This window comes from Guillardia theta (genome assembly GCF_000315625.1).
Source record: "Guillardia theta CCMP2712 unplaced genomic scaffold GUITHscaffold_34, whole genome shotgun sequence".
Classification (NCBI taxonomy): Eukaryota; class Cryptophyceae; order Pyrenomonadales; family Geminigeraceae; genus Guillardia; species Guillardia theta.
In genome coordinates, this window is record NW_005434640.1 from 86,665 (window position 1) to 103,468 (window position 16,804).

The following is a 16,804-nucleotide window of genomic DNA, read 5'->3' on the forward strand; positions in this document are numbered from 1 at the left end:
ACCTGCTCCTACCCTGCCGTTACCCTCCCCTTGGCCCCCCTCCTTTCCTCCCTCCCTCCCTCCCTCTCTCTTCCCGTCCTCTTCCTGTTCGATCTCCCTCACCGAAACGCAGTTTCCTCCCTCTCCGCAGCCTCCTTCAACATCGCTTGCATGCTCTCAGTGAGCTGCTTGATCTCCTTGTCCTGCTCCTCTGTCAGACTTCCAACATCTCCACCATCTCCCTTCACCTTCTGCCGTGTCAACTGCCTCGCGCCCTCAGCCATCTCCTCAAGACGCTGCTGCTGCTGCCTCTGCAGCTGCTCCACCACCTCCGCAGGGACCATCCTGCTTGCAAGGGATGCTCGTCAAGAGGACGGGAACCAAGGGGCACATCTCATCTCTCCTCTCCTCCTGCACATTCAGCCTCCTGTCCTCTCCTTTCCCCCTCCTCTTTCGTTCTTTCCTGCCTTCTGTTCCCCTTGACTCCCACTGCGCTCCTGCTACTTCGCTCCACCTTGCTCCTGTCTCCTTCGTCCTCCTCTCCTCTGCCCTTACTCTTTCTCTACCTAGCTCTAGCATCCTCCTCTCCCTTCTTCCCTCGTCTTTCATCTCCCCACGACCTCCTCCCTTCTGCCTCATGCATGCGGTACCTCGTGTGTGCAGGGCTGAGCGGAGGAGAGCTCTTCCCCGCAGCATCCTGCCATGCTTCGCCTTCCCCTCCCTGGCATGGGCGAAGTTCCGCCTCAGGGGTCGGAGAGCCGCATGCTTGACTGTCAGACAGCTGATGGGGCGGTCGTTGAAACGACGGGGCCTCCTCGCCGCCCATGGCCTTGCCGTCGAGGATGCTACCGACTATCTCCCGCGCATGCTCAGACGCCAGGGACAGCTGAGACATGATCGCTGACGCGCTGCCTCCCTCTCTCGACCTGCGGCTCGTCTCCGTGCTCCGCACCATCCTCCTGGCATGCTCAACTGAGAGAGCCCCGACTTTCTCCAAGGAGGCGGCAAGAGGATCAGGAGGAGGCTTCCCCGTGGCAGCTTCATGAGGAAGTAATGAGCTCTCTCTGTTTGTGGTCTCTTCATCCTCCATCATCCTCGGAAGGAAGGGATCTCCTCCCCTCTCCCCTCTCTCCTTTCCCCTGGGCCCCTGGGCCCTCCCTGCCCTCCCTGCCCCTGCTTCTACCTCGACCCCCCCAGGGCCTCCCTCCCTACTGGCTCTTTGGTCCCTCCTTCTTCGTTCTTTGTCTTCTGCCTTTGGCCTCGCCTCTCCCCTCCCTTAGCCTCCCTGAATCCCCTCTCTGGCCCTTTCCCGCCACTCTTTCGCTCTCCCGCATGCCCGCCGCTACTGCCCGTCGCTCTCCGACATAAAGGGGTTTGAGCGGGGATGTGGTGAAAGCGCTTTTCGTACTTGAAGTAGAGCAGGAAAGCAGCTGAGACGGGGGAAGGGGAGGAGGAGAGAGGAGAGGGGAGAGCAGAGAGGAGAGAGGAGAGGGGAGAGGGGAGAGGGGAGAGGGGAGAGCAGAGAGGAGAGAGGAGAGGGAGAGCAGAGAAGGGAGGGGAGAGGGGAGAGCAGAGAGCAGAGAGCAGAGAGCAGAGAGCAGAGAGCAGAGAGCAGAGAAGGAGGGGAGAGGGGAGAGGGGAGAGCAGTGAAGAGCAAGCGCACAAGAAGGTCCTTGGGTTGAGGCCAGGGGGCAGCGATCTATGGCTGAGACCAGCGCAGAGTTGCAGCTTCCCGAGGCCTGCCTGTGCCCCATTACCAGATGCGTCATGCAGGACCCCTACATGCTGGTCGACTCCGGTCACTCGTACGAGGGAGCAGCGATCCGCAAGTGGCTGGAGCGGAACTCCAGCGACCCATGCACGAACACCGAGGTGGGCAGCGAAGCAAACATGGTGCCGAACCATACTCTGAGGAGGCTCCTTGCGGACCTGCAAGATAGGATGCAGATGCAGAACTGGCTTCTCAGGAGAGAGGCGCAGGGAGCAGAAGGGTTGGTGATGGCAGATGCCCTCAAGAAGACGGAGAGGAAGGGAAGGAGGAGTAGAAGGGGAGGGGACAGCAGTGTCCCTTCCTTGGTGTACATCATAGTCGGTCAGATTTGCACTCTGACGACGCTGGTGCTGCACGAGGCGCTGCAGGCCCTGGCAGAGGAGACGATGAGCAGGAGAGTCGTTATCGTTCTCCTCCTGTTCCTCAACACGGCCGTGACGCTCCTAGTCGTGTGGCTGGTAAAGATCCTCGTCTTCCTCTTCCGCATCTTCCTCGATTACCATGATAGCAAGGATGCGCAGAGCTCCAACGCCATAGCAGGAAGGAAGACTGAGGAGCTGGGAGGAGGAGAAGGAGGAAGGGTGGAGGCAACGAGGCGGCTGAGATGCTTGAGGACGATCAAGATGGAGAGCGGAGGAGGAGGCGTGCGGTCGTTGGGTGTCCGAGGAACGCGGTTGATCAGCATGGACAGCAAGTTCAACATCAGATTGTGGGACCTGCGGACTTTTTCCTGCCTGCAGGAATTGAGGGGGGCAGCGAAGAGGTGTGGGCGATGGCGACGAGGGGGTCGAAGATCTTCCATGGAAAGTTTCTTCACAGGGTCCAGCTGCTGGACGGGGAGAAGGCGATGGGAGGAGAGGAGGAAGAGGAGAGAGGGAAGGAGGGGACGGGAGGAGGAGGGGGAGAGAAGAAGAACCAGAGTGGGGGGGAGGCGGGAAAGAGGAATCTGAGCAGACCCCAACCACTGGAAGCTCGTCCGCTGCCTGTGGTGTGTGGAGGAGGGTTCTACTTTGTGTCTACAGTGGATTGCAAGGTAGCAGTGCACCTGCGCTACGAGGCTTTCAACAGGCGGATGCAAGAGCTGCAGGGCCACGGGGGGTGGGTGAGAACGATCCTCTTCCTCCGATGTGGACATGGTTTGCTCGATCTGCAAGCTGGAGGAGAAGAGGAGGTCAGGTGGAGCGCGGATGAAGAGAATGAGGATGAAGGAGGACGAGGACGAGGACGAGAAGGGGGAGGAGGAGGAGGAGTGAGAATGTTGTTCACGGGCTCGGATGATGCCACGGTGAGGACCAGCTTGAACTGTGCTGCTGACGCTGACGAATGTCAGGTCCGCGTGTGGTACTTGGAGGAGGAAGAGGAGGGGCTGGTGATGAGGGACATGTGGCAGGCAGTAAGGGACGATAGAGGAAGGTCAGTCGTGCTGAGGGGACATCGGGGAGCTGTGCTGGGGTTGGCGGCGGCGGGAAGGTATCTGCTCTCGAGCTCTTACGATGGGAGCGTCAGGGTGTGGGGGATGGCGGCGGGGTGGGAATGCTTGCAAGTGCTGGAGGGGCACCGGGGGGCAGTGAATGAGGTGATAGTGCATGAGGGGATAGTGGTGAGCGGGTCGGAGGAGAGGGAGATCAAGGTGTGGGGATGGGTGTGAGGGAGGGAGGGGAGGAGGAGGGCAGAGGAAAGGAGAGCAGAGCAGAGCAGAGCAGAGCAGAGCAGAGCAGTGGAGGGGCTGGAGGTGTGTGTACGATCATTTGAATTTTATATATTTTCATGCTTGAAAGGCATGACAAAAGAAAAGAAGTTTATCTACATCTGAGCAAGAAACATCCGAGACAAGACGACACCTCATCACATTTATACATTACACGACATCTCTTTCCCCTCAGTCTCGATGGAACTTCTTCAGAGGGTGTTTGACAACTGATTGTATGATCTGATGATCGAGAATCTGCCAGCAAGTGAGGGACATCTTGCAGAGGGAAGGAGCAAACTCACGAAGTGAATGAAGGGGAGGACGAAGAAGTAGAGGAAGACCCAGGTTGCGAGGATCTGGTTGAGGAACGATCAGTTCAAGAACTCGAGCAGCAGCAGCAGCAGCAGCAGCAGCAGCAGAAGCAGCGGCAGAAGCAGAAGCAGCAGCAGAAGCAGCAGCAGAAGCACTAAGAAGACATCTTGAAGTGCAAAGGGAACAACAAGGCGTGCAAGGAGGGATCTGAGACAAGAGAAGCGTCATGGAACAAGTAAACCTCTCACCTGGATCCAACTGAACTTGGCGACCTCTATGAAGGTCGGGACGTACCAGACCTTCTGGTTGGGGATCTTGACTTTGAGCCGGATGACAAAGTTGCATTTGCTGCACCAGCTGGTCAGAACGAGACAATGAAACCAGAGACGGCAGGGCGAGAACAGGGAGGAGGGGGGAAGGGAGGTAGAGGAGGGGAGGAGGAAGGTAGACGAGGGAGGAGGCGGCTGAAGTGAGAGCGAGGAACGTAAAGGAAGTGAGGGTGGGCAGGCAAGTCAAAGTGGAAGAGGAGAGGGAGTGGGTGGTCGCACGACGGGGGAGGAGGGGGGCGAGAGGTGGAGGAGGGATAAGGATTGGAGTAGAAAGCTGAAAACGAGAGGACGGAGCGAGGGAGAATAGAGGACGCTTACGGGTTACATCCAACCATGGCAACATTCCAGGTCGAGACCGCTGGCTCTAGAAGGAACGTGTCGTTCCTAGCAGCAACCTGCGAGGAGGAGGACGTGGAAGAGGAGCAGTAGCAGAAGGAAGAGGAGCAGGACCAGGACCAGGACCAGGACCAGGAGGAGGACCAGGACCAGGGGGAGGAGGAGGAGGAGGAGGACCAGGAGGAGGGAGACGAAATTCAGAAATTCTCGTGAAACATTTGTGGTTGACCTTGTCGACGAGGCTCGTCATGGTGACTTCTGACGACGAGAGGGTCCTGAGATGTCAGCGTGAGAAAGCAGGTCGACGGATTAGCAGGGCAGGCAGGAAGCCGTGAAGGAGGTAGAGGAGAAGAAGGTCGGAGGGACAGGGAGGGAGGGGGTAGAGGTGAAGAGCGAGGGGCAGTGGGAGGGAGGGCAGGAGGGAAGGAAGGAAGCGGGGAAGGAGAAATAGAGAGGAGGGAAGGAGGAAGAGGAGATGAAGGAAGCGAGGTGTAGGAGCGGAGTAGAGGATTAGAGGAGGATAGGAATTGTCTTGTTCCTGACCTGTTGGTGGGGAAGAGCGGGTCCCTGGTTGTGCGAACAGACGGGAGGACAGGAAGAGCGTTGGCGAGGCTCAGGGAAAGGCTGCCAAGAAAACGAGTTACCACTCCCACCTTCCACTTCTTCTCCCGCTCCTAATTCCCTTCTTGTCCTGCAATCCTCATTCCACTCCTTTTTGTCTGCGCAGCTCACTTTGCTTGCTTGCTCTTCCTCGTACTTGCTTCTACTTTATTCCTCCATTCTCTCCTCTCCTTCGCTTTCCCTCCCTCAACCCTCAGCCTTCACTCTCCCGTTGCAAACTTTACCCTCCATCCACATTCCCTCCCTCCCCTCCCCTTTGTTCCCCTCGAACTCTCCTTCTTCTCCCTCCCTATCCCCCTCCCCCTCTCTCCTCTCCTCTTCTCACCTCCCAGACACGAAGAGTTCTCGCCCGGCCACTCCCCCCGTGTGCGACAGCAGCACAGGAGCCTCCACGTTGAGCCTCACGCGGTTCCTCAGCATGTAACTGAACATGAAGATCCCTTCTACCCGTTGAACCTGCTCCTCCTCCACGACGGGGAACGTGGCAGAGAGTAGAAACTGGTCGGTGATACCGTCGCCGTTGATGTCTTCATGCCGAACACGAATGTCGGGATACCTGACGAGAACGGTCACGACAAGCCTGGGGAGTGACGAGTGGAAGACCAAGACAGCGAAAGAGAATGAGAGGAGGATGTCAAAGAGGAGAATGTCATTCTAGGATACCATGAAGATGGCAACGAGGAGGAAGAGAACATGGAGGGACGAGTAAGACGAAGAGAAGACGAAGGAGATGGTCGTTAGCAGGGAACAGCATCAAAGGGCAGAGCATGGAAAAATCAAAGAAGAGATGAGGAGCTGGTGATCGAAGGACAGGGGATCGGGCTACAAGGGGCAACAAAAACAGAAGATAGCACTCGTTCTGCACGGGCAGCTCCCCGAGTTGCATTCAAGGAAAAGGCTACTAACAACTCACCTCAACACATCGTTGTTGATGAGATTGATCTGCTCAAAGGAGCTGAAGGCGGGCAAAAGTCAGCTCGAAATCCTCCTTGTCCTCCTCCTCCTCCTCCTCTTGCTCCCAGCGTCTCACACCTGTACTTGAGCTCGAAGGGTTTACCAGACGTTGAATTGGTCCCCATCAGCTTCAGGAAGTACTGATCCCTGTAAGACACGATGGGTTGCTCCCTGTAGAAGCTCTCCTTCAACCACAATCCTGCTTGCGCTGCTCAGCAACAGGACATTTGGACTGGCTCGCCCCCCCCCCCTCCCCCCCCTCCATCCTCTCTCCTCACCGTGCGAGAAGTAGGCTATCAGAAATCCGAAGATGATCACGGACACATGCGCAAGGAACACGAACAAGGTAGCAGAGGAGAAGAACGGAGCAACAAAACGAATCTTGACGGGGTGGGTGTGAACGCAGAACATTGCTGGTTTGCTGAATTCTCAGGTTGTCTTCAAGACCTCTACAATCCCAACTTGCTGGTAGCGGATCAACACATCACTTGCACGACCTTCCTGCGCACAAGAGATGAGAGGAGAATTGAGAAAATGGCGGGGCAGTCATCGCATGTGCCGAGAAGTTATCCTCATAGAGATCTCCTGAGCTTCTACCTTCTGACTGCTCTGTAAATCAGCCTACTTCATCTCCGTCCCTTTTCACAACCGCTGGTCAAAGTTAACTCCTTCATGCTTTCTTCTCTACGAACTTGTCTCTGCACTAAATTACATCCTGGCCTATCCTCTTGCCTTGTTTCTTTGCCCCGTTTCTTTCTCCTCCCTTCCCCGCTTTCCCGTTTCTCCTCTCTCCTCCCTCCTCTCTCCTCCCTCCTCTCTCCTCCCTCCTCTCTCCTCGCTCTCTCTCTCCATCCTCCGCATTATTGGCCCGTCTTTCCCTCCAATTTTTTCAACCGACTACCCTACCACCCACCATACCTCCTGACTATTCAATTTCAGATTGTACCCCCTTATATGACCGCAATGATGGGGGTACTTTGGAATCCTGGGGTAGGGTGGGAAACCCTGAAGAAGAAGAAATGGCAGGGGAGGCGGCGATGAGAATGGCAATCCTATGGGCGTTTGCGATCATGACAGGGTGAAGTCTTGATGCTATCATGTTCGAATCATCTTGAAACCTCCTCTTCCTTTCTGTGATCCCTCCGCCGATCTTCCTGCTTCTCCCCACAGTCTCGCTCACTCCTCGTCTGATGGAGAGGGTTTGTCGGATGACGATAGGGCAGGCTATCCACAGAGAGCTGCGGGAACGAGAAGATCGACATTGCGTTTGTGTTTTATTATATCCCAGACAGGTCCATCTCGCAGATTGTGACATTTTCCTCAAGACGCCTCTGAGCATTCTAAACAGCAATACAGAACTGTCAAGATCACCATACTGGCATGATCCCGGCATGCCCGTCAAACTTACTGCGCACTTGAGACTTTCTCATTCTCTTTTTCTACCATCAGGGTTTCGTCGAGCCCTGGAGCTGCTGGAGCAAGAACATGCCATGATTGTCCATCGTTTCAACATAGCTGACGAACAGGTCCGACCTACTCTAGAGCAGGTGAAGAAGCTCCTGCCCTTGCTCCTGACTTGACGCTCGTGTATGGAGAGCAGGAGATATCCAGAAAGCGATTCTCCTTCATCTTTGCCAAGGGCTGCTGGCACACACCTGTGGGTAAGTCAGGGTTCCCCGCTGCTCACGGGGCGTGACGGGATCCAAGACAAGTACATGCGATCGAGGATACTGCGTTTGAAGCCCAAGTCGATGAAGGAAAAGAACAACACGATTGTCGCATGTAGTTGTTGCTGATGAGATGCCCTTGCAGGCAGGACTGTTTCCCGCGTGCTCGAGCGCTCCGCCTCCCGACGAGGTTCGCGTAGCGCGTGGGCCCAGCAACTCGGGATGACCTGAGGACAGGAGACTGGAGAGCCGATATCACTGGTCTATGACGTCATCTACTACGACAAGTGAAAGATGAAGTTCCGTTCTCTTCCCCTCTGATCCCTCCCATCGTCAGGCTCTGGTTGAGAGGGACTTTCTCGCACCATCCACTGGCGGTGAACGACACTTGACCTGACCGTTCGTCCTGCGGTCATGTTGGTGAAGCTCTCTCAGATCCATGCCTTCGGTGTGGATGCAGGAAAGACGTTCAGAGCCTCAGGTGGACGGCGAGGGCTCCCCTCCGGTGATGACATGCCTGCAGGGAACCAGAGGAGCGGGGGACCAAAACTCTTCGACTACGTCAGCGTTGGTATCTTCGCGCCGTGGAAGAGACATGAAAACATCCTGGTTGCTCCTCCACCCTATGGATGGAAGGATGATTGTGATGTGACGGTCAGGACAAGAACGGCAGCAGGCTGGTAGTGGGGTATGGGTGGAGGCCGCAAGAGTCGAGCGAAGTGATCTCGGCACTGTGATCTGCAAACGAGGAAATAGATGTTGCTGCTGATGCTCTCGTGCTTGCAGATTCTCCGGGGGTGTTGCCGTCTGGCAGAATCTGCACCCATCCAAGATGTGCCTGCTCTACATGTGCTCGCTAGCCTTGCGCTGCTCTCTTCAGAGGAAGGAGCTTACCTCGCGACAGGAACACCGAGAAGCTGCTGATGGCGGCCAATGAGCTGGGAGGAGGAGAGAGAGTTATCCTAGAAGCAAGGGCTTGCGGGCTCCCTGCGCAAGTACTGCCTGCCTGGTGTGGATGGGGGAGGAGGTGAAGGCGTCAACGCAGGATATAGAGGTCGCAGCTGACAATCACAAGATCCTTGAGTTCCTCGACGGCCCCATCTACAACGCCTCCTACTACTCCTCCCAAGTTTGAAGCAAGTCAAGCCTCTGCTGCACCTGACATGCTCGATAGATCGCCCTAGGGGTCCGGAAGTCCCTCGGAGCTGCTAGCACGGCCGCACACAGTGACGGTAATCAGCCAGCGGTGGCGTCGTCAGGTGAGCACCTCGAGCCCTTCACTGTCAAGATTTCAGCATGAGACTGAGCCTCGGAACATTGATCGGAAGAGCCTCGAAGGGGGATAGGATACTGTATTTCCATGGCAGCCATCATGAATGAAACACACAATATACAAATATACCATGTCTTGTCACTACCGTACGGAAGCCACGCAAGTCCAACATTACCGTAACTTAATGAGTGACACCGGGCCCCCCACACCGGGCCCCCCACCGCCCGGCCGGGCCAAGTCCGGTGATCGGAGGCTCCGTACGGGCCGGGTATCCGCCGGCCGGCCGGCCCTCGACCGCCGGAAGTTGGCCGCGGCTCGCGGCCCTCCGAGTCAGCTTTACTCAAAGTCAGCCCGTCGGAGTCGCCCGGGATCTGCCGAGGCCTCCGAACTGGGCCGTCGTAACGGTCAAGTCCGGCCCGGAAATGCCTGGCGCGTGTATGAGGGGGATGCGCGAGTTCCTGTAGTAAACTTGTGTTGAGTGAAATATGGGCGGTAGTTGCCAGATCCGCACACTACTGGGGTAAACAAAAATCGCTAATGGGCGGAGGGAGGATGGGGTACTGACGGCAAGCCAAGCTCCTCCCCTGCGTCGATCGTTCTGGTTGGAGGGAGACAGCGAGCTTCAAGGAAGAAGCAGAACCACATACCAGGGCAAAGGCAGGGACTTGGGGAGGGACAAGACGCTGAGGCCGAGGTAGTAGCAGGAGGAACGGGAATAGCACAGCGATTTTGACGACGATTCACCAGCCATGATCGATAGGCCGGTGAGGTTTCCGATGCCCTCCTGGCGCTTTTTTATCCTGCTGGTACTGCTGACGCTGTGCCAATCGGGAGTGAGAGTGAAATCCATGACGACATGGGTGCGGAGGTCAGACGCAAGGAATCTGTTGCAAGACATTGAGAAGGATGTTTGCAATGGACTCTGGTTCGACTTTCGCTACCTGATAGGTGAGGGTCCCAAACATGAGTGAGTGTAGATGTATCTGATTTGTTGGGGTCAGGGAGGACGTATGAAAGCCTCTACGGGCCCTACGTGCTTTTTGAAGACGAAAAGACAACTTTCAAGCCATTGGAGAATGCTTCATTTTGTTCCATATTGAGCTTTGTAAAGGACTTTCTCATCACTTTTCCTTTCACTGACTTTGTTCTCACAGGCTGGAGTCAATTGCGATCCCATGAACGAGTTGGAAGGGATCAACAGGATAGTCGACAGCAACCAGTGCTCCCTGATATTCAAGTACCTCCAGAGGCATCTGAACATGCACAAGATCAACCGGTGGCTCGAGTTATCTTCATGTGCAGCAGAGATGCACTCAACTGAAGTTGTCGGCGACAAGAATCTCGAGATGGTGAAGTTCGAGCTCTCAAGGCATATGATGAGCTACCTGGTCCTTGACACCGACGTGAACGTGCCGCTGCTCTGCGGACTGTTCCATTCGCTCGTAGAGGATCCGGATTTGGAGCTCATTCCCAAGGACCAGGATGTTGGTGTTTGCAACAAGTCTGGCTCATATGCTTGCGCACCCAAGGACTGGCGGTGGTGCGACAATGCCACGTCATCAGAGAAGTCGTCAGTTGAGGTCATTTACTCCGACCTGCTGCAGTCCCAGCTGCAGAACGTCAGAGACAAGATCCAGCAGTCTGTTGAAAAGTCCCTGAGGTCCCTGGTAGACGATGCTTTCTCGTGGGTGCTGGAGCGGGATCCCTCGGAGCAGGAGGAGGACTCGCTCGTGGCCCTGCTGCAACAAGGGAAGGATTTCAAGTACCTTGTACAGTACCTGCACTCCACCAAGGAGTACAGGATCAAGTGCGCAGCGGCATTCTGCACGGCCAACAGCAAGAAGGCGGTTGACAACGTGTTCCACGAAGTGCTGCTACGTCCCGCAGACCCGGTAGCACTCCGCAGGTACACGGACATGCTGCACGATGGTTTCCATACCACGACGCTCCGCAAGATTCTCAAGGAGTCGGAGGAGTACAAGACCCTCTGCCTCAGAGACGGACTTTCTGTCTGCGACAGCGCCCGCTCCATCGTCCGGATGATGTACCTCAAAGTGCTGGGACGGCACCCGGACCTCGGCGGGCTGACGGCGTACTCGCGGCAGCTCGTCCTGGGGAAGTTCACTGAGAGCCAGCTGCAGAACGAGCTGGAGAAATCAGATGAGTTTGTCAACGGGGCAGGGCTGAGGAGGAAGGCACTTTCCATCGTGGAGACGTTGAAGAGAGGGTATCAGGAGTGCTCCGACGCTCGCTTCACTGAGAACCCCTACTGGAACGGGCGATGGTGCGACAGGAGTGGGTGCGACGACAACTCCAGCGTTCCCTGCACGACTTTCCCTCTTGAGATGTACGCGCAGACTGAGATGGAGCTGGCGGGGGTCAACCCTTCGCTCCCCGCCAGTGAAGTGCGGAAGTTCGAGGAGCTGGTCAAGGTCGTGACCGAGGGCTACGTCCGCCTGCTGGGACGATACCCCGATCGAGGCTTCTTGATCTCCAACATGGGCAAGTACATGACGGGCGAAGCGTCCACGGACGGTCTGCACGATCAGTTGCTGTCGAGCCAGGAGCGTCAGGACAACCTCCAGCAGCGGTCGGAGGGGACGGCGAGGGCGGGTTGGATCGACAAGATCAACATACTCTCTAAGCTCATGATCCGCTACAACCTCTCCTTCCCGGAGGAGGTCGCCCACTGCTTCCGCTTCCAACCCCAGGGCGACGTCACCTCTGACACCATCGCAGAGTTCATGGACTCCAGCACCAGTGATGGCAAGCTGCCCTGCCACAGCATCGGGAAGGTGCTCTCGACGCTCCAGGAAGCCTGGAACCAGCACGGCCCGCTGCTGGGCCTGCAGCAGGAGGAGGAGCCGATGCTCCCGATCGCCATGTACGTCAACGAGCGACCGCAGTACTTCCTGCAGGTTGTCAGGAGCCTGCAGGCGGTCCACAACATCCGCAAGGTTGCGGCGATTGTCATCTCGATGGACAGCGTCAAGGAGGAGATGCTGGACATTGCCTTGAGCATCGACTTTGCCCCTTCCGCATCATTTTCCACCCTGTCAACGAGGACCTGCTCAAGAATCAGCCTCTCCTCGCCATCAAGGTAATTGTGGTCGAGCTTGAACAACCCTCCTGATCCCCTTGCCATCTTCATCTTCTCTTTTCTCCTCCCCCTCCCTCTCTCATCTCATCTCATCTCATCTCATCTCATCTCATCTCATCTCATCTCATCTCATCTCATCTCATCTCATCTCATCTCATCTCATCTCATCTCATCTCATCTCTTCCCCTCCCCTTCCATTTTCCTATCCCTCCACTCAACTCATCTCCTCTCTCTTTCCATCCTATCCCCTTCTCTCCCCCCCCTTCACCTCCTCTCCCCTTCTCTCTCCCCTCTGACTCATCAACTCGCAGCTCCACTGGATCTGGTTGCAGGACATGCTGTGGAACAACATTGCCGAGACGAGAGGATGGAAGGGAGACATCGCTCTGCTCGAGGAAGATCACGTGGTCTCGTCCGACTACCTGGACTTGCTCAGCCACCTGGTCTACCTCAAGCAGCATCACTGCCCAAGGTGCTGGGGGGTGACTCTGCGCTGGGCTTGCATGCACTCCGATGATGAGGACGGGACGAAAGTCTGCCGCAGTCACTCGGTGATCAACACCGGCATCGCCTTCAACCGATCCACGTCAGTATCCTCCCTCCTCCCTTGCCCTCCCTGCTGGTCCTCAGTGTTTCTGCCTCCCTCAATCCTTCTTTCCTCCTCTTCCTCTTTCTTGGCTGCCTGTTCCGCCTCAATCTGCTCGCCTTCCTTCTTCCCCTCTCTTCCCGGTTTTCTTTTTTAGCCTCTCTCTCATTGAGATTCTATTGATCTCCCTCTTCACGTTCTACATCTGCTGATCGTTTGCACCAGATACCTTGCAATCAAGAACAGCAACTTTGACTTGTTTGCTGATGGTTGGGACTGGTCTTTATTCCATCTCGCACAGGTAAACCCATTTAATCTCCTCCTCCTCCTCCTCCTCCTCCCTCCCCTCCCCTCCCCCCCCCTCCCCTCCTCTCCTCATCTTTCTCTCTCTCCTCCCTCCTCCCACCACACTATCATCCGCCTCCTTCTCTCCCTCCCTGGTCCATCCTCCTCCATCCTCCATCCTCTTCCTTCGGCAGCACATCTCACGGCAAACACATCAGACCGGGCAGATGCCTCCCATGATGATTGGCCCGGCTCTCTCGCGGGTTCGCAACGTAGGAAGGGAGGGAGTCACCGTTACTGAGAAAGGTCCCACCTGTTGCTCTTCCTCCTTCCTTTCCCCCCTCCTTGCTCTACCCTCTTCTGCCGTCTTCCGTCTGTTTCTCTTCCCCGCCTCCTTCTCTCCTCTCCCTCCACTGCCTGCTTCCCCTCCCCTTGTCTTTCCTCCCCCTCCCTCGCAGCGTCTGAGCTTCACCTCCAGGGGACGAGTTCTTGCAGCGACAACTTGAGTATGCAGTAGCCAAGAACTCCCAAGATTCTCTTCCTCTTGATCATCTTTGGATTGACAAGAAGGTTCCTCCTCTAACCCTGCTCCTCCTCCTCCCCCATCTCTCCTCCTCTCCTTCACTGCCTTACCTCGTTCCGTATCCGTCCCCTTCATCCGTCCTCATCCTCCTCATCCTCCTCCTCTCCCTACCTCCCTTCTCTTCCCCTCCCCCCTCCTTATTCTTGATCGAATCCTTGACGCTCTTCTCAGGATCGCAACCAGTTCACCCCTCCCATGTGGGAGCCCCTCTACCTGGGAGCAGGCATTGGGTTCCTTGCTCCTCAGGCGTGAATTTGCCGCCACCTCACAAGACGCAGTGAAAGGAAAAGGTCTATATGACATGTTATGCTAGTCAAGTCAGGTTATCATATTATCAAGTTAAATTCACTTAACAAAAAGTAAGTTTCCACCCCGGTGTTGAACACTGACTGCATGGCGTTCGCTTGTTGGTTCTGCTACGCCGTAGTACGAGCAAACCGTCGGACGGTCAGTAATGGCCATCATGAGAGTCTTCCCGGCCAGCCGCCAAGTTGACCCTGACACAGTCGCACTGAGGCCATGCGATGAGAGTGAAGACAGAGACTCAGGACAACCCTTCCTCCTTGCTTCAATCCGAACGGCCCGCGGCCGGGCCGCCGGGCCCGCCGGGCTGAGTGACAGGGCGGCCAGTCCGTCACTAGAGACTCCGGGACATCCAACTAACGACCTGATCTATTCCCCCACCCCAGCAAAGAAGGGGAAAATTACAAGAATGTACCGGTAGTCCTCTGTGGAGGCCAATGATCCGCAAACTACGATGGTCGAGGGGAGGAGGGAGGAGGGAGGAGGAGGAGGAGGAGGAGGAGGAGAGATGGTGAGGAGGAATAAGATGCAGCAAAGACAGCAGAGAGAAAGACAGGAAGTGTAGAGGAGAAGAAGAGCACATGAGATATAGTAATGTAAGAGCAACGCCCTGGATCCCATGACAAAGTGTCCACGAAGCAAGAGTTTCGGAGCAAGAGTACATCTGCCGCTGTTGAGAGATGAAGTTTGTATGTGTCTGTATGATGTATGCTCAAAATTACCGCAATGATATCTCTCTGGTTGAAGGTTGTAGAAGAGATTGAACAGCTGTCCCTGGCAGAACATGGTAGTCAAGACAAACATCGTCGTGGCACTTGATTGGACTCCAAACACTAATCACATCGGTGACATGTCCTTTCCTGATCCTCTCACTATGTCCGGAATCTCTCTGCTCTCATCCTCCCATTTCCTTGTTTTGCTGCCTTACTCCTCCTCGTCCCTCACTTCCCTTCCCTCCCTCGCCGTGTCCACTTTCCTCTTCGTCCTCCCTCCTCTTCTTCCTCTCTCCTCTTCTTCCTCTCTCCTCCTCTTCCTCTTTTCCTCTCTTCCTCTCTTCCTCTCTTCCTCTCTCCCGCTCTTCCTCTCTCCCGCTCTCCCTCTCACTCGCTTCTAAACTATCCGCAGGCATCTTTGTTGCTCAGTCCCTAGGGCTCTACGACAAGGCCAACCTGCAGGCAGCGAGCTGTCGAGGGTCCAGGTAGCAACTGACGCCCATGTCCAGGTGGACGCGATCTCCCCGGATGCTGACTCTTACGCCAAGACGCCGAGGAGGAGGTAGTGCGTTGCTCCATGGTTGTGCTGAGACGACGATGATGTGTTCCTGTGGGAAGGGTCGAGGAGAGGACGGCGCACTTTGGGGTCTGCCCGTCGGAGACTGTTATCAGCTGCCATGCACATGGCGAAGGAGGGGCGGGAGCGTCGAGGATCGTGGCTGTGGCTGCGATCCTGCAGCAGCAAACCTCGGCGATTGTCACATTGAAGGTGGGGAGAGGTTGAGGGAGAGAGAGGAGGCAGAGGAGAAGGGAGGAGAGGAAAGGGAGAGAAAGGGGAGAGAAGAAAGAAGGGAGATGAGGAGAGAAAGGGGAAACAGGAGATGTGAGGCGAGGAGAAAGGAGACAGAAGCTAAGGCGGCAGTGGCTGTGACGGTGATTGCTGTAAAGGAGAAAGGAAGGACAGTCTTTAGATTGAGACTTTTCAGGCGCTATCATTCTATTCGCCCTCCGACCTCCTCTTGATCAAGTTCTCTCTCCCTCTCCCTCGTGCTCTTCCTCGCCCTCGTGTCATTCTCGTCCTTCCTCTCCTCTCCTGCCCTGCCTTTCTCCTCCTCTTTCCTGCACTTCACTGATCTTCTCCTGCAGTCGAGTGGAGTGGACAGGCCTGCAAAGCTGGATGGACGGAAGTACGCGTCCTACGAAGGGAGATTCGGTGACAGGAAAGGATCTTTCACTCTTCCTCTGATGTGCAGCTTGCAGAAATGGATATCGTGCGGCAGCTGATTTGCGATGATGGCGGGAAGGGAGAGGTAGACTCCGATCCTGTCCTCTCCTCTCTTGGGTCCTGTCTTGTCTATACCTCCCCTCTCTCCCACTCCCTCTCCCTCTCTCTCTTCCTCTCCCTCTCCCTCTCCCTCACCCTCGCCCCTCCTTTACTCTCTTAGCAGTTCTTTCAAAGCTCTACAGGTGGAGGAAGTGAGGCATGGTGAACATGGACTCGGAATCTTCAACACCCTTGTTCAACATCCTGAGGTCTTTCGCTTCCTCCTCCGCCTCCTCCTTTTTCCTTCCTCCTCCTCCTCCTACTACTACTACTACTTCTCCTCCTCTTCCTCCTCCTCTTCCTCCTACACCTCTTCCTCCTTCTCCTCCTCCTCCTTCTCCTCCTCAACTTTCGCCTCCTCCTCCTCCTCCTCCTCCTCCTCAACTTCTTCGTCCTCCTCAACTTCCTCCTACACCTCTTCCTCCTTCAATGTGAGCTTGTGCTTCAGGTCTACGACGCTACATGGGTTTTCATGCCGTGGGAAGGAGTGATTGCAAGACAGAGTGGCATCGAGCTTAACGTAGGAGAGAGGAGGAGGTGGAGGAACTTTCACCGAGGGATGGAGAGTGGAAGGAGACGAGGAAAGTGAGCAGGAACAGGAGGATGGAACTGTAAATATGAGAATGAAAACAGCTGGGACGAGGACAAGGAGAAGAAGGGAGAGGAGGACAAGGACAGCGAGGAGGACAACGAAGGAGGAAGAGGAAGAGGAAGAGGAAGAGGAAGAGGAAGAGGGGCAGGGAGAGGAAGAGGGAAAGGGAGAGGAAGAGGGAAAGGGAGAGGAAGAGGAATGGGTCGCTCATCCTTTGGCAGGTTTTCGGTCTGGAGGATGTTCCCTACGGCTACACCCCCATCCTCATCTCTCATCTCGACACCCTCGCTGAGCTGGGAGAAGACGCTCGGCGTTTCCTCAAGGTCCTCCTCTCCCACCCCCCACTTACGAAACATTCTCACACCTCCCTCCTCCCTCCTCCCTCC

The 16,804-nt window shown here is 55.9% G+C and overlaps 7 protein-coding genes across 7 annotated transcripts in view; 5 read left to right on the plus strand and 2 right to left on the minus strand.

Annotated features, from left to right (window-relative positions):
• Nucleotides 1-98: 98 nt before the first annotated feature.
• GUITHDRAFT_108422 (hypothetical protein) lies at nucleotides 99-1,072 on the minus strand (the record flags this gene model as incomplete). The annotated part of the gene is made up of 3 exons (XM_005832471.1): nucleotides 99-182; nucleotides 228-324; nucleotides 630-1,072. 3 exons carry the CDS (start codon nucleotides 1,070-1,072, stop codon nucleotides 99-101), a joined length of 624 nt encoding a protein of 207 aa, XP_005832528.1.
• A 638-nt stretch (nucleotides 1,073-1,710) lies between these two features.
• GUITHDRAFT_56264 (hypothetical protein) lies at nucleotides 1,711-1,914 on the plus strand (the record flags this gene model as incomplete). The annotated part of the gene is made up of 1 exon (XM_005832472.1): nucleotides 1,711-1,914. A coding segment is annotated over one exon (204 nt), but the record flags the coding sequence as incomplete, so codon positions are not given.
• Nucleotides 1,915-3,629: 1,715 nt separating this feature from the next.
• GUITHDRAFT_108424 (hypothetical protein) lies at nucleotides 3,630-6,403 on the minus strand (the record flags this gene model as incomplete). Its single annotated transcript, XM_005832473.1, has 10 exons — nucleotides 3,630-3,695; nucleotides 3,743-3,796; nucleotides 4,001-4,100; nucleotides 4,400-4,476; nucleotides 4,647-4,692; nucleotides 4,961-5,041; nucleotides 5,364-5,594; nucleotides 5,952-5,993; nucleotides 6,071-6,191; nucleotides 6,271-6,403. The coding sequence occupies 10 exons, from the start codon at nucleotides 6,401-6,403 to the stop codon at nucleotides 3,630-3,632; spliced, it is 951 nt and encodes a 316-aa protein (XP_005832530.1).
• A 608-nt stretch (nucleotides 6,404-7,011) lies between these two features.
• On the plus strand, nucleotides 7,012-8,794 carry GUITHDRAFT_108425 (hypothetical protein; the record flags this gene model as incomplete). Its single annotated transcript, XM_005832474.1, has 14 exons — nucleotides 7,012-7,070; nucleotides 7,216-7,284; nucleotides 7,341-7,539; nucleotides 7,593-7,653; nucleotides 7,700-7,767; nucleotides 7,805-7,849; nucleotides 7,897-7,946; nucleotides 7,997-8,036; nucleotides 8,095-8,140; nucleotides 8,183-8,268; nucleotides 8,319-8,392; nucleotides 8,446-8,508; nucleotides 8,564-8,654; nucleotides 8,705-8,794. The coding sequence occupies 14 exons, from the start codon at nucleotides 7,012-7,014 to the stop codon at nucleotides 8,792-8,794; spliced, it is 1,041 nt and encodes a 346-aa protein (XP_005832531.1).
• Nucleotides 8,795-9,457: 663 nt separating this feature from the next.
• Nucleotides 9,458-10,317, plus strand: GUITHDRAFT_152628 (hypothetical protein; the record flags this gene model as incomplete). The annotated part of the gene is made up of 3 exons (XM_005832475.1): nucleotides 9,458-9,880; nucleotides 9,934-10,037; nucleotides 10,087-10,317. Coding segments are annotated over exons 1-3 (475 nt in total), but the record flags the coding sequence as incomplete, so codon positions are not given.
• A 1,642-nt stretch (nucleotides 10,318-11,959) lies between these two features.
• GUITHDRAFT_152629 (hypothetical protein) lies at nucleotides 11,960-13,840 on the plus strand. Its single transcript, XM_005832476.1, has 6 exons — nucleotides 11,960-12,032; nucleotides 12,344-12,618; nucleotides 12,844-12,919; nucleotides 13,122-13,209; nucleotides 13,382-13,473; nucleotides 13,658-13,840. Exons 2-6 carry the CDS (start codon nucleotides 12,368-12,370, stop codon nucleotides 13,736-13,738), a joined length of 588 nt encoding a protein of 195 aa, XP_005832533.1. The 5' UTR covers nucleotides 11,960-12,032; nucleotides 12,344-12,367; the 3' UTR covers nucleotides 13,739-13,840.
• A 675-nt stretch (nucleotides 13,841-14,515) lies between these two features.
• GUITHDRAFT_138784 (NMT1/THI5 like-protein) overlaps nucleotides 14,516-16,804 on the plus strand; it is a gene marked incomplete at both ends in the record, with an annotated part of 2,495 nt that continues 206 nt past the window's right edge. The window contains 7 exons of the mRNA XM_005832477.1: nucleotides 14,516-14,576; nucleotides 14,915-14,987; nucleotides 15,121-15,271; nucleotides 15,649-15,715; nucleotides 15,763-15,812; nucleotides 15,970-16,257; nucleotides 16,640-16,741. Coding sequence (XP_005832534.1) covers nucleotides 14,516-14,576; nucleotides 14,915-14,987; nucleotides 15,121-15,271; nucleotides 15,649-15,715; nucleotides 15,763-15,812; nucleotides 15,970-16,257; nucleotides 16,640-16,741 — 792 coding nt within the window. The remainder of the gene's footprint in view (nucleotides 14,577-14,914; nucleotides 14,988-15,120; nucleotides 15,272-15,648; nucleotides 15,716-15,762; nucleotides 15,813-15,969; nucleotides 16,258-16,639; nucleotides 16,742-16,804) is intronic.